Source organism: Mycteria americana, chromosome 4, assembly GCF_035582795.1.
Source record: "Mycteria americana isolate JAX WOST 10 ecotype Jacksonville Zoo and Gardens chromosome 4, USCA_MyAme_1.0, whole genome shotgun sequence".
NCBI lineage: Eukaryota > Metazoa > Chordata > Aves > Ciconiiformes > Ciconiidae > Mycteria > Mycteria americana.
The window spans coordinates 32,485,761-32,499,631 of NC_134368.1; the positions used below are offsets into that span (position 1 = coordinate 32,485,761).

Genomic DNA, 13,871 nt, shown 5'->3' on the forward strand with positions numbered 1-13,871 from the left:
ATTTTTCATCTAAAAACTTTTTCCTTCCCAGGTGAAATATCAGTTTCTTTAGAAGATGATGAGGATGCTCCAGGAGATCCACTACTTTTTATGTCACATGTCAGACCAGTTCAACTAGGTATAGTATGATGGCGCAGAGAGATCAAAAACTAAAAAGCAGCATGGCTGTCAGAGCACTTTCTGATAGCTTGAATACGCCGTCATTCTGTTTCTGATCAACACAGCTTCAAAATAGCCACACTTTTGGACCATCTCCTTCCCAGTTTTAGCACTTGGCAGTCTCATGCATCACTAAATACTCACCACTGTATATGATGTAACTCCTGCATGACCACCGTTCACACTCAAAACACATCCCATGCTATAGCTTAATCGTATTAACCACACTAACCACATTAATTTTGTTAAATGCTAGTGGAAAGTATGCCAAATGGTAGTGTGTGATACCTATGTCAACTTGGGGATTTTCTCCAACTCACGTAATTTCTGCTTAAAGCAGCATGAGTGATGGCCTGAGCCAGGAGAGATAGACAGAGGTCAGACCTGTCCTACTGAGCAATTCAGATTTGCAGTGGTCTGCAAAGCAGCTGTATCCTCTCTCCAAGCAAGGGGTAGTCAGCAATGCTTTAGTCCAACCAATCATACAACAACTCATCTGGAAACCATCCTACTGTAGTAGTTTTGCTCAGGAAAGTCATTACAGAGCAAAGGCACAAATGTGGCAAGCCAGAAAGAGGGAGAAAATCCTAGGTGTGAGCCCCTTCTAGGGGCTGCTAAAGGGAAGGGAGAAACCTGAACACATTTTAGGCAGAATTAGGCAACCAATGAGCTGATTCCTTGCCTGGATGAACAGCAGCACTGTCCTGAATTTCCTACATGCTCTTTCCATTTTTTACATACCCTCTATGCCTAGCATACATCCCAGTCCAGCTACAACAACTTTCACTACAGAATCTCCAAGGTGCCATATTCAGGGAGAAAACAAGGCCCCAGCTAAACCTACAGGTTTTATGTTACACACTACACCCCTCTTGCCTGGCATAACAATAAATTAGGGAAGAGACAAGAATCTCACGTGGAATTATATGCACATACATATAAACAAAACTTTTCTTGCAGTAGCTGAATCAAATTTTACAGGAATATGTCTGTGTTATTCAGTGCTTTTGCAACACACTGCCAAGCAGATTCATTTGGCCTGCTAAAAGATCTTCAGTTCTGAGAAAGTTGCTTGCTACAAAGCCAGCAAAATAAATTCAATTGCATGAGCTCTCAAGTATGTACTGACACTAAAATGTCTTCCCTAGTGCCTCTCTTAGTCTTTAGATTTCAGCCACTATTTCAGACACCACTGAAAGAAAAATGTTGAGCCCTTTGTATCTATATTGCTTAATATTTTGGTTTCATTTCAGCAGATTTCTCACTTTGAGGAAGGTTAGAAAAAAATGGCTTAAACACATCTTTCAGATCAAAAAAGAATGTATATCCTGTCTTAACAATTTTTTTTAAAAACAAATTAGAGCTAAAATACATTTGAGACATAAGGAAAATTTTCACAGTGACCATAACAACTGTGTTTCAAAGCGGTGCTTGTGGGTAAGATATTTTGAATCACAATGTTTTTTAAAGGGAATGAGGAACAAACAAAGCCACCGTTTTCCACTCTGCATACAGCAGAATGAATGAGCAATGCACTGAGTCACTAGAACTCATTTGAACTAATATCCACAACCAAAAGTGAGCTCAGATGCAAATGAACTTAGTAGTGAGAAATACTGGTCTACACAAGAACTAAAGAAACCTTATCCCTCCCAGATTGCCCCATACTCTATGGCTTTGACTGGGAAGTGCAGGGAGCACCCTCTGCATCCTTCTTCCTCTTTTCTTCCGCTGTGCCTTTTCTCTCTGGCCTCTGTGGCACTCTCGAAAAATGAACCACTCTGGAAATACAGATAGTTGAAATACTGCTGGTAATCCTGAGCAGAGACTACATCAAGCCTATCTGATGTTGGCAGTTGTCAACTGTGGCAATTCCTATGGTTGCATTCACCTGTAAACAAGCATTTTCTTTCACTCCCTCAGGAAGAAATGAAGAAAACATAATTGATATGTCACCTGAAAATTACCCTCCTCAACAACGTATCAGTGAGCTGGCTGCTGCAGAGGTCCGATTAACACAGGACTGACAGGGAAAAAATTAGTATCTGTTAGTACAGCTTTTTCACAACTAGAATGAATTACAGAGACTAGCAAAGAATGCCTCTATCTAGGACAAGTTTGTCCCCAGACAGGTTATTATACACAAGTATGCCCCACTGAAGCTGTATGTGCAAGCAAAGGTCAGATATTTTTGCCATCACACAAAGCTCTGTGACTATAAAGTATCCAACCCCTGTAACCTGGCTTGCCCTTTTAGAATAAGATACTTGCAAAGGCATTTATCACTTCAGTATGATTGCAAAAAACTGTGTCAGTTACTGTGCACTTTCATATTTGCTCTCTTTGATAAGCACTGGAATTGTGGGGTTTTTTAAATAGTTATTTTTGCAAAGATTTAGAAAATGCATGAGAAACCACTTTCCAAACTAATTTGATAATCAAAATTAAGTCTTAAAGGAAATTCGTAACTAGAAACAAGGAAACATTAAAAAACTGCAAACTGCAAGAGATCATATTTCAGTGTTTTAAGTAATTGCATGGCATCCTTTACCTCCTAATATTAAAAAATAAAGTTGAAGACTGGAGAAAATAAAATAAAAAAAATTAGTTCTTCAGAGTAGGATAACTCAGACTTTTTTACTAAAAAACCTCAAATATTAATGTTTATATTGACCTGCACTGAGAAAGAGGGAGGTTCTGTACCTGGAGAACCGGGTGTGACTTAAGGCAAAAGTCTCCATTCCTCAGCTCCCCACAAAAGGGGAGCTTTGTTAAGAGTTAAGGATCAGAACCTTCAGATCCTTACCCAGTTTAAAGCTCTCCATGTGTGTAAAACCAAAAGTATGGCATGAATGCAGAAAGTTAAGTCTTTATGCTAGTGTCAGTGACTCAGGGCCCAGTTTATTATTGTGCTAATGCAGCACTTTGTATCTTCCAAACAGCACTCTTCTCCTCTCTAAAGTCTGAACACAAAACAGCTTATCGGTTATTCTCAAAGGTGGTACAAGTAAAAGTTCAGTGTATTGGGGCACAGAAGAAAGAAATGTTCCTCTTAGATTAATTAAATGTACATGTGCTATCTTAATATTGGTTTTCAAGAGAAGGCAAAAATGATGTCGGAATTAACAAAAATGCTGACAAATTAATAACCAATAGGTTGATTTTAATGTCACCTCTGCTCCATCTTTCTTTGGAGAAACAAGTCATGAGGAAAGGGCATACTTCATTCTCATTCTCTCTGTCCTTCCCCCACCCCAACCACCCCATGCAGGTAACCCGTATCTGTGTCTCTCCCCCACCCCACACGATGCAGGTAACCCAACGTCAGCAATAGAGGCTTCCAAAACACCGGCTTTTATTCCAACAGTAGCAAATGAAGGAGGAAAACACTGGACTGTTAATGAAGTCAGAGCTTTGATACGCATATGGTCAGACAAAAATATCCAGCAACAACTGGAGGGGACAGTGAGAAATAAAAGAATATTTGAACAGGTTGCTGCTAGACTTCAAAAGTTCGGAATTGACAGGGACTGGAAGCAGTGCAGGACAAAATATAAAAATCTGAAACATGAATACAAGAGTTTAAAAAGTGCCCAAGACTCAGGGAGTACAAGTAAAAGTATGAAATTTTTTAATGAACTGGATGCTATTCTGGGGCACAGCACCATGGAACAAGCAAGTAAATCAGATAATGATGAAAGTGAGAGGCCTCCAGAATGGACAGAAGCAAAATCTGAAAAGGACTCCATAGGTAAGTACTTCAGCTACCCATATATCATTTAAAATTTGTAGTCTTCCAGCACTAAAGAGACCTTAAAAGACAAAAAAAAGGCAACCAGCTAGATTAACCGATTTGCTGGGGGGGGGGGGGGGGCGGAACACGGAATGGAAATTTGCTATTTTGTCCAGTTGTTCACTTTACATTATAAGCTAATCTTTCAGATAGATTGATTCTTTTTTTAATAAAATTGAGAAACAAAGAGGAAAAAAAGATTAAGACATAGGATAAGAGACAGTGATACAGAGAGACCATTCCAGTCAAAATCATGGCAGAAGAGACTGTTTCCAGCTTAGATTAAAAAATGGATGAGAGAGATGGTCAGACTGTGTTACTGGAAAAATGAAGACATTGAGCAAAATAAGTCTGTAGTTACAGACATTGGTTAAAAACTTAACAAGTAAACTGTCTTTCTCTTATAGTCTCCAGTAGCCCAGTTTTACTGGCCTTTGGAGCAAGACTCCCAAACTAGTGAGACAACTATTGTGAAAATAGCAAAAGGAATAGCACCAAGAATGCTGTCAGAGCTTGCCTTTATTTTTGTGTGGTTATTGACGAATAACTTGGTAATGGATGGATTAATGCAGAATTAGAGTAGACTGATTAACCTAACTACCCAGGAGTTAAAACATTTTTATTGGTATGTACAACCAGAAATAGGCCTGTTGTTTAAGAACAGAATTAAACATAAAACTCTTTATTACACAGTAAGAATCCTACCCAGGGGATGATATTACGGTGGCCAAATATAAGACTAGAAGTTAGTAAAGTAATGGAAGAAGTCAAGAAAAATATAACACAAAGACAGTCTCTGGCTGAAAACTATGAGAGCATTTTGGGGGAAGATTCACTCTTCAGTTGGTGTTTCTAGGCTCTTTGCTAATGCATCCACTACTGCCTGCTGGCACAAAGAGCATCCTAGGTTGGACGGATCTTTTGATTTGACACAGCCCAGCTGTTCTTATGTAGTACACAAATGCAGTGCCCTAATTAACATAGCATTATTTATGCAGAAATGCCTGGAGACACAGGTGAAGAGGACTCTGTTAGTAATATGTCAGAAGACCTACGGGTTGCAGATATAAAGAAAGTTTCTGACTCAGGTAAACTGGAAAGTCTTCTATTTTATATAAATCCTTAAATTTAGTAAGTTAAAATGGATTTCTAAAATAAGCCCACATTGTAATGACGGTTGGAAAATGCAGAGGCCTAAAAAACTTCTAAGCAGGAGATAACGTCAAAGTGACAACCATACTTTCAATAAATACAGGCACACATGCACATTTACAGTGCTCTGCTAAATTTAATAAAAAGCCTAGTAAGTAATCTTTCCAAAGATTCATGACCTAAGATGTAAAGAAGTAGAAACTATTGGTCTAAGCAAGTTGAGTGCAATGTATTACTGCATTTACTTTTATTTAAACTATGTCTTCCCAAGGATTAGAATTGTTCAGTCTCTTGTGCATAAACTAATATGGCAGTGTTTTTCACAATATAATGTGATCAGTATTTAATATAATTGTGTAAATGCTCACATCAGGGGATGAAAACTTCATTTAAGGGTATCACTACTAGCACTGAATATGAAGGTCATACACTCTTTACAAAGAAACATGGTTTACACCTGAAAGCGTAACTTTCAGGGGAAGTGGGAATTTAATATTCAGCTAGAGACACATGAAAGTCTCAAAGGCTAATGGGCTTGACTGTCCACAACAGAAGACCTCATGATCTCTTTCAGTAGCATGAGGCAGAATATGGTCTAAATTAGGCGTTAAGGAGTAGTCTTACAGAATTTAAAATGGTCTAATGTGAACTTGAAAGATTTTAATGTCAAATTAAAAATCTTCTGACAGATGATGTTACTGTAAATACTACTCCAGAGAATCTGGCAGCTCTGCACATAACGAAAGAAACATCTATGACAAGTAAGTAAAGCCATGGTTGATCATGAGGGGTAATTTGAAGTATACTGGACAGCAGTATTCTTGTTTTACCATTCAAGAGCAATTACATTTATTAATTTAAATTTACTAACAAAGAAATATATAACTGGCCTTTTACCAGATCACCATAGGCACTTTAGGCATTCATTAGGGAAAAACAGATTGTCATGAAAAGTGCATTGCCTATAGGGACGTCATTTTGAGAGAGACAAAATATATAAGAAATCATAAATAGTACTTTGTGGGATCCAATTAACACTACTTGTAAAATGCATCAAATTCTATTTCTCCCCATCAACAAGTAAAATTACTACATATAGATGAACAGTAGTAAGACACTGTAATAATACACAGATTCAGCAGTGCCACTAAACTGTCGTCTGACATAGTTTTCAAATGCCTGCAGCTATGTGATATTGTAACTTTTTGGATTGCAATCTTCCAAGCAATTTATTTAAGATAAAGTTAACTGAATACTTCTAGTAAAGTTCTGAGTACTCATTTTTGACACATTAACATTCCTTTAGGATAAGTGTAGGTGTTAGACATCTGTAGCTTACCTTGGTTACCATTACCTTGTCAAATATATGTATTTTAACTGCATATTTTGTTTCTTTCTGGGTAATTGTAATTGCAGTCTGATTTTGTGGGGAAAGATTAAAATTGCAAGGGTTTCAGAAATGTCCCTGGCTCAGCCTATCCATTCTAAAGACTACTGTTCAAACTTCTGTGGGGAAAAAAAGGCAAAACTACAGCACTCCTTCATGAAGAGATGCAGTTTCAGTTTCCAAAATTCTTTCCCTCATTCCCAAATGAAGAATACAGACAAATCATTTTATCACAGGTGGTAAAAAAGACCTAGACTTTAATGTTATTAATGGTAACATAATTAGGTATTATATAAAGAAGAGAAAAGATGCACGCTTTTTACGTTACAATATCATGGAGACCCTTTATTCTCTAGTTGTGGTACATGCCTTTCCTAGACAGTTCAAATAAATTTAAAGTGAGAAACTCGTAAGTAAAGAGATTGTATGTACCTCTGTATTCATGAATTTACTTGCTGATAAATAGTGAAAAAGGCAATCAGGCAGGGATACTGTATTACATTGGTTCTTTGATATCAGTGGATGTCTGACAGCCCTTAAGATGTGACTTCTTAAGGACTGCTCCATACTCAACAGAACTTTTGTAGAAAACTGTTTGTCAACAAGCATGTAATTATAATTTATATATACATACTCATGTGCCTTTTAAAAAAATTTGTAAAAAAAAAATAATTTGGCATAAATAAGAATTTAGAAATTCTGTTAACGTTGTATCAGGGTATCTTCCTAATTAGTACATGGAGTTAATGTACTCTGCAGTCAGAGTTATACATACGCGTGTCTAGATATATACTAGCTAGCCTGGACAGACATCTGCTTTCTGGCAACTGCAGCTGAATAAATGTGCAGAGGTGCACAAGCTCCCTCAGAAGTGCATGTGCTTCTCACGATCTTACACGTGGATCTGAGTTACTAACCACAGTAACATCGTCGCCACTGCCAATCTTTATAAACAGTCCAATCAGGTTTGCCGTACATACAAGGAAAAAATTAAGATGGTATTAGTCAAAAGACAAATGCGCCAGTTTCAGGAAGATACCTAGTTATTTGATGTTTCATGGTATTGTTTTTCTCCTCTGCCCACATGTATTTGCTCAAATGCCCACCTGAGAAGGAAAAGACAGAAGTAAATGAATCCTTACACGTTCTTCTACAGACTGTTAACAGTTTTCTGAAATGTCTCTCGCAGCATTGCCCTGGAGTAGCTTTCTCAGCAGACTGGCCAGCAGAGGGTGCAAGACCATCACAGCAATCACAAAACCCATTTCATCAGAGCAATCACAAAACCCATTTAGTTTTTTGCAAAAGCAGCCTAGGAAAGGCTAGGGTCACTGTAAATTTTTCTCTTTTCTGGTAAAAGATACCCGTATTATATCAATCTGGAAATAAAACCTTATTTAGTCATTTTGACTGATGTTTTCTATTTCATGGGATCACTTTTAAGGACAGTTAATTCCAGAAATCTATTCAGAAGAGCAAATTGCTTCAGTTTGCACAGGCAGTAGTCAGTCAATTTTAATTCCATGTACTTGTACTTTCCACATGTGTCAGACTTTGCAGTACAACCACAGATGGTGTATAGGTGTTTGATTAAATCTTAAATGTCAGGGGAAACAACAGTGGAGATGAAAACAAGATTCTGAGAAATGCCAGTAGCCTGATGTTCTTAAAAAATACCTACAAGTATTTCGCTTCAAACAGATGACCTTTCTTGTCATTATATTTTTAGGATTTTTGGTGCCATGCATACTTTAGTAACGTCCCTCTCCTGACAAATGTGGAGTAAGTAATGACATTGCCAAGATACATTCCTAAGCAAGGGCTTTTTAAAAAATGGTTGTTTAAAGTCAAGATCTTAAGTCGGTACATACTCAGGCACTTACGCTGGCTTCTTTTGAACGTTTACTGCTGCGTGCTTGGAATTTTAAAATGTACAAACATAAAGTCAAAAGATAATGTTTTAATACACACACCTTGGGCTGGTGTGAAGTAGAGTATTTCAGAGAAGTGCAAAAGCAAAAGTTCTTGATTATTCACTGGCTTAGCCCAAGGCATACTCGGGCTGCAGACACAAACTCCTGACTGTGCATCCAGAGCTGTCTGTATCCAGTCTCATAGATCTGCACAACAGAGACAGCAGCAACTTTGCAAGCTGTTGGAGAGTAAACATAGGCCACATGCTGAAAAAATTTCCCTGTCTTTGGTATTCCCCACTCTTTTATACTATACAAGACACACGAGAGTAAGGATTAGGAGACAAATTACTAATCTTGCCTCATGAGCCAGAAAACAGGATAAATAGTGATAGTGACAGAGTGCCAAAAGAGAACAGAGTTTGTATCGGTCTGAGCAGGTAAAAGACAAGACTGTGACAGCATTGCTCTGGTGGCCTTGCCAGCAATGCTTCAAACGCAACGTAGAAATTAAGCATATTTGCTGGCAACTGTCTATAGCTTCACTAAACAATGTGGACAGAGCCACTGTATTTTATCCATGCTAGAAACTGTTGATGATTTGTTGTTTGGCTCAGTGTTGCTCTCCTCGTGACCTTCCCCCAAAAACTCTGAACGGTGGCTTAGAAAAAAAGCCAGGCTCCCTACCCACATTCTTGGCTTGCCAAGGAAAAAAAAATAAAAGGGTGCATGATGCTGGTTCACATCGTAAAGAACGTCTAATGCAAACAAGGCCGTATTGACTTGGGGGTAATTTTTAATAAAATGGCTCTAGATCATGCTTTATTGCTCAATGTTCAGGGGCAATATTCTTGAATGGACTGAGAACAGGCTGGGAGCCAGAAACTGCTCTCATCGATCCACAGTGTGGCCTTCACCATTTAATCTCTGTACAGCAGTGTCCTCACCTGGAAACGAGGATCGGAAAGACCACTTGCATCATCCGCCTGTCAGTCCATCCGTCAGTCCCAGGGCGGTGGGGTGGAGTTCTCCCTTTAAACATCAGAGGGCCAATGGCAGAGGAGTAGAGATCTCCTCCCCGTGGAGGGGAGCCCAGGGACACCTCTGTCACTGTGCCCGAGCTGAGCCGGGGCCCAGCTGTCTGATGTAAACCCCTCGCAAGCCACAGCGCGGGGGGGGGGGGGGGATGCTCTCAGGACAGGCTTTTAGTACTTTGTCTTTATCACACAGGCAGGCAGCCTTGCAGATCAATCACCCAGGCACAGCACCCTGATGCAATGTCAGGACCATTGCCCTTTTTGGGGCTAATTCAGTGACTCTTGGCATCAGTCGCTTGGGAGTCTTTAAATAATTTCAGTATGTATTGAAGCACCCCTTATGAAAATCACTGTCTTGCCTGTTCTGATGCATAGAGGTTCACCAGTTACTACATATCTTACAACCACAACCAGCGAACCATTCTACAAATTCTGATCCAGGTTTAAATAACTTAAAGAGTTTGCACATTTAATCCCTAAACTTATATTATGCAGCTGTTACGTGGTGTTCTGGATTTATTTCAATATATAAGTGCATACACTCTGCTCTTAAGCCCACTACTCAGAGAAATGGCAGCTTTAATGTATTAAGAGATGAAATCTTTAACAACAGTTATCATTAATGGCATTCTGAAGTTAGTGATCCTCAAGACATAACTCAAGACCTGTTTAGTTAATAAGAACTCTGTAAATTTTTTTTTACAGAAGTCATTGAAGATGAGGGGGGCTTTGCCAACTCCACCCCAGCAGCTCTGGAAGCTACACAAATAAAGAAGGAGACGATTGAAATAGGTAGGTCAAGATTGTGTCTTGATGGTTATAACAGCACATTCTACTTTATTGGGAACTGCAGATTTCTAAAGTTTGTATGTTAGTCCTGCACATTATACTTGTTCTGCTTCTAGGTTATGATAAAATCTGGTTTTTGTTTGATTTCGTAGTGCAAAAATGCATAAACACTTATTTCTCCTTCCCCCAATTAATAACAAGTTCTGGTTTTCCCAGACAACATACTTCTTATTATGCGAGATGTGATAAGTCTGCATTTGATTGTGACAAATACTGTTCTTTTTCATACACAGTTGCTAGAGGATAAACTGGAGAGCTAAATAGCTGTCTCAGAAACACTGAACATTTTATGCCTTGTCTGTCTTTTCAAACTACTTCATGACAGTGCACTTAATTTCAGACTATTCCCTATCAAACAGTTGCCATAAATATTCTGAATTATTTTACAAGTAAAACTGAAATCAGAGTCTCAGCAATATGTAGAAGTCATACATTCAATGACAAGTATTCAGGAGATTTGTTTTATTACAAACATTAAAATTTAACCTTAAAATACAGTAGGGATACTAATCTTGTGGAATAAATGAGCATAGAAACCATGAAAGGTCATGAAAAAAAGGCATCAGAGGAAATAACAATGACATTGAAATCTATTGACCTGACATCCTGGATCAAAATATACTTTACAGTAGTGCTGTTTACACCCAGAAGTTAATGGAAAGACTAAAAAATTCTATTATAATGATTCTGTGAACAACAATTCTTTGCCCTTTTACACTGAGAGTTTCTACCATAAGAATATTTCTATGGTATGCATCAGTATTTCTGTGACCCAGGCAAGAGCTTCCTTCTTGGCAATTATGTTATCTGGAGTTTGGGTGTAGAGACACCCTATCCAAAACAGCTTTTACAGCTGTTTGCATAGGCTGATCTTGATTATGAAAGACAACTGTAAGGAGTATGACACTGAGGACATCAGAGCAATGCTATCACAGCAATGACACACAGAAACACAAGTTACATTGAGGATAAAGTAAAGCTTTGTCCCTGAAAGTTCAGAGACATAGCAAGGTCACACTAATGCAAAGAGAAGAGTTCATACACAATGACACAGAATAAAATGTCATGCAAATCAGCTGACTGCATTATACACACAAATTCCCTGTTCCTGTCGGGTAATATCCAGTTGAGGATAGTAATCACACAAATCAGCAGTATAGAAGTGCCATTGCCAAAGGCAGAAATAGATTAGAGAGGCAGCGTGGTTGAGAGAATGAGCACATAAATGAAAGCCATGGGGTTTTTTGGTAATAGTTTAAAAACAAACAAAAAAAATCACTCAAGAACCCAGGAGTAGACCTACTCCTCCATTTTGGCTCAAGGTTGTATTTCCAATAGCTGCAAGTGTTAAAAGATGCAAGAATTTTCTTAAGAGTTATGGGGTAGCCTATTTATGAAAAAACACTTTTTTTCTAGTACTCCAAGTAAATCACACACACATGCTTATGAGAGTATAGGTTCTGATTCTAAGTTTTCCATTGGTATAAAATTTATTCCTGCATATGGTTTATGTTTGCCAAATCACTTAAGAGAAAGCAAGTTATAAAGCAAATATGAATTCCAAGTACTACTCTGTGCATATGTTAGCAAGTACCATTAAAGAAAGCTCATCAAATGAACCACTTCTTATTTACCAGCAATCTCTTATTTCTAACAGAGTCTAAACCATGCACTCAGTTTTTCAAAACATACAAGGAATATTTACTTCTGACCTTTACTGAAAACTATATTGAAAATAATTGGTCTATGACATCCCCTACCAAAATGATGAGAACTAACCTTTCCCTCCCAACCCAAAAAGTAATTCCACATAAAAGTGAACTTCAGCCTCAGAGAAGTCCAAGCATGAGGAAATGAGCACAGAGTCAGCAGAGCTGGGCTTTGTGTCCACAGATGATTTCAAGAATTCTGAAGGCTTCTGAATTTTACTCCTGAAGGGAATAGTTTTTATGCTGTGGAAGAGTGCAAAGCTATTATAACTGCAGCTCTGCACAGGGAAGAAAAAAACTGGCATGTAGACATGCAGAGAAATAATATAATGATGTTTCTATCCTGTTAGAGATGGAATTTTGAAGAGAACTCAGATGCTAGTAGAATAAAACATAGTTATTCTGTCTTCCTTGTTTTGTCATTTAAGCCACATAGTATAGTTTTGGATAAAGACAGCTCTACATATAGAAAGTGCAATTTAAGCAGAGGCTAAAGATTTCCACAAAAGCATTAATGACTTGTTTGTTTTTCAGTTTTTCTTCTACTTCTGTTATCTCCATCACAAAAGCTCTGTATCAGAGACTACCCTTTCACTCAGAAGTAAAAAAAACATAGCTGTCTCCTAAAGGAAGGCAAAAGCATGCAACCTTCGCCACAAAACCTAACATCCCTCCCTGCCCTCCCTCCCAGAATCAGGGAAAGGCACACCTCAAAGTCCAGCTTGGAAACCCACCATGGCAGCTTACCAAAATGGACTCTAAACCACTTTTTTCTTGTGGCAAAAAGGAGTCCTGAATAGAGGAGAACAAGTAGGAATAAGGAGCAAAGGTCTCTTTTCAGTTTCTTTCTGCTGTCCCAGGGAAACTCACAAAAGATCGGAGAAAAGCCCCACCAGCAGCATGAAATGCAGCTTATGCAAAATCACACTGCGTGCAGGTCTGCCGACAGGTGCCTGTGCCTCCCACTCCTCATTGCACCCGAATCACATGCACAGCTTCCAAACTCCAGAGGAGGAAGATGGTATTCTAGGGCCCAAGTCCCTGCTGATTTCATGACAGCGGTGGGGGAGCATGCATGACCCCATGAAGGGAAAGGCTGCAGTCCAAGCCCTGTTAGGCGTGAGTGAATCTGCAGACACGTGCCCTCACAAATGGCACCAAAGCCTCACCAAGCCTGCCCTACCCACATCGTCTAGGAAAAAAACTGGAAGGCACACCTGTGCTAATCAGTGTGTACAAACATGTTATGCAAATCGACTTATATGTGAGATACAAACCATCCGTGTATGCCTTCATGTTTAATCAAGTATTTTAAATCTGTGTTGCATCCACAGCTACCTTTTGGGGAGTGCAGGGGCAGAAAGAAAGATAGGGCTTACGGGAAATGCCAATAAATCATTTGATTTAGGGAGGCATGTGGCAGAAGACTTGTTATAATTAATGGGTTAGACTAATAGGTTACAACATTTTTAATTGAAGATAGGTGTTACCTGCAGAGGATGACAATAATATTAGCAATTTATTTGTCCAAGTCTATTTTATTTAAAACTGTGTGTTTCTATAGATGATGATTCTATAAGCACTACCTCAGAAGACAGATCTTGTACACCACTAGCAAAACGGATGGTGGGGACAGGTGAGTATTAATTTCCATGCATTTATTCTGAAACAAAATCGCATTGTAATTTCAGTACCAAAGCTGGAGCAACCAGATCTCTACTGTAAACACAGCTCTACTTTCCTACTTCTGAATCCAGTCTAGCTTTATCACTGAACTTAAAAATTAGTTTCATACCTCTATTCCCTGTCATGAGCAAAACTTGCATTAGTACTGTAGTTCAACTTTGCATTCTATACTTACCTGATGAACAG

General features: G+C 38.6%; 2 protein-coding genes across 6 annotated transcripts in view; one reads left to right on the forward strand and one right to left on the reverse strand.

Annotated features, from left to right (window-relative positions):
* PPAT (phosphoribosyl pyrophosphate amidotransferase) overlaps nt 1-13,871 on the reverse strand; it is a 50,724-nt gene that overhangs the window by 23,382 nt on the left and 13,471 nt on the right. The window lies entirely within an intron of this gene.
* The window catches only part of PAICS (phosphoribosylaminoimidazole carboxylase and phosphoribosylaminoimidazolesuccinocarboxamide synthase), a 42,517-nt gene that overhangs the window by 5,206 nt on the left and 23,440 nt on the right, over nt 1-13,871 (forward strand). For 2 of the 5 annotated variants that reach the window (XM_075500107.1, XM_075500108.1), the window contains exons 2-7: nt 32-118; nt 3,473-3,910; nt 4,951-5,040; nt 5,794-5,865; nt 10,147-10,233; nt 13,564-13,635. In XM_075500107.1, coding sequence (XP_075356222.1) covers nt 32-118; nt 3,473-3,910; nt 4,951-5,040; nt 5,794-5,865; nt 10,147-10,233; nt 13,564-13,635 — 846 coding nt within the window. The remainder of the gene's footprint in view (nt 1-31; nt 119-3,472; nt 3,911-4,950; nt 5,041-5,793; nt 5,866-10,146; nt 10,234-13,563; nt 13,636-13,871) is intronic. The other 3 variants (XM_075500109.1, XM_075500110.1, XM_075500111.1) reach the window with 3 other exon arrangements.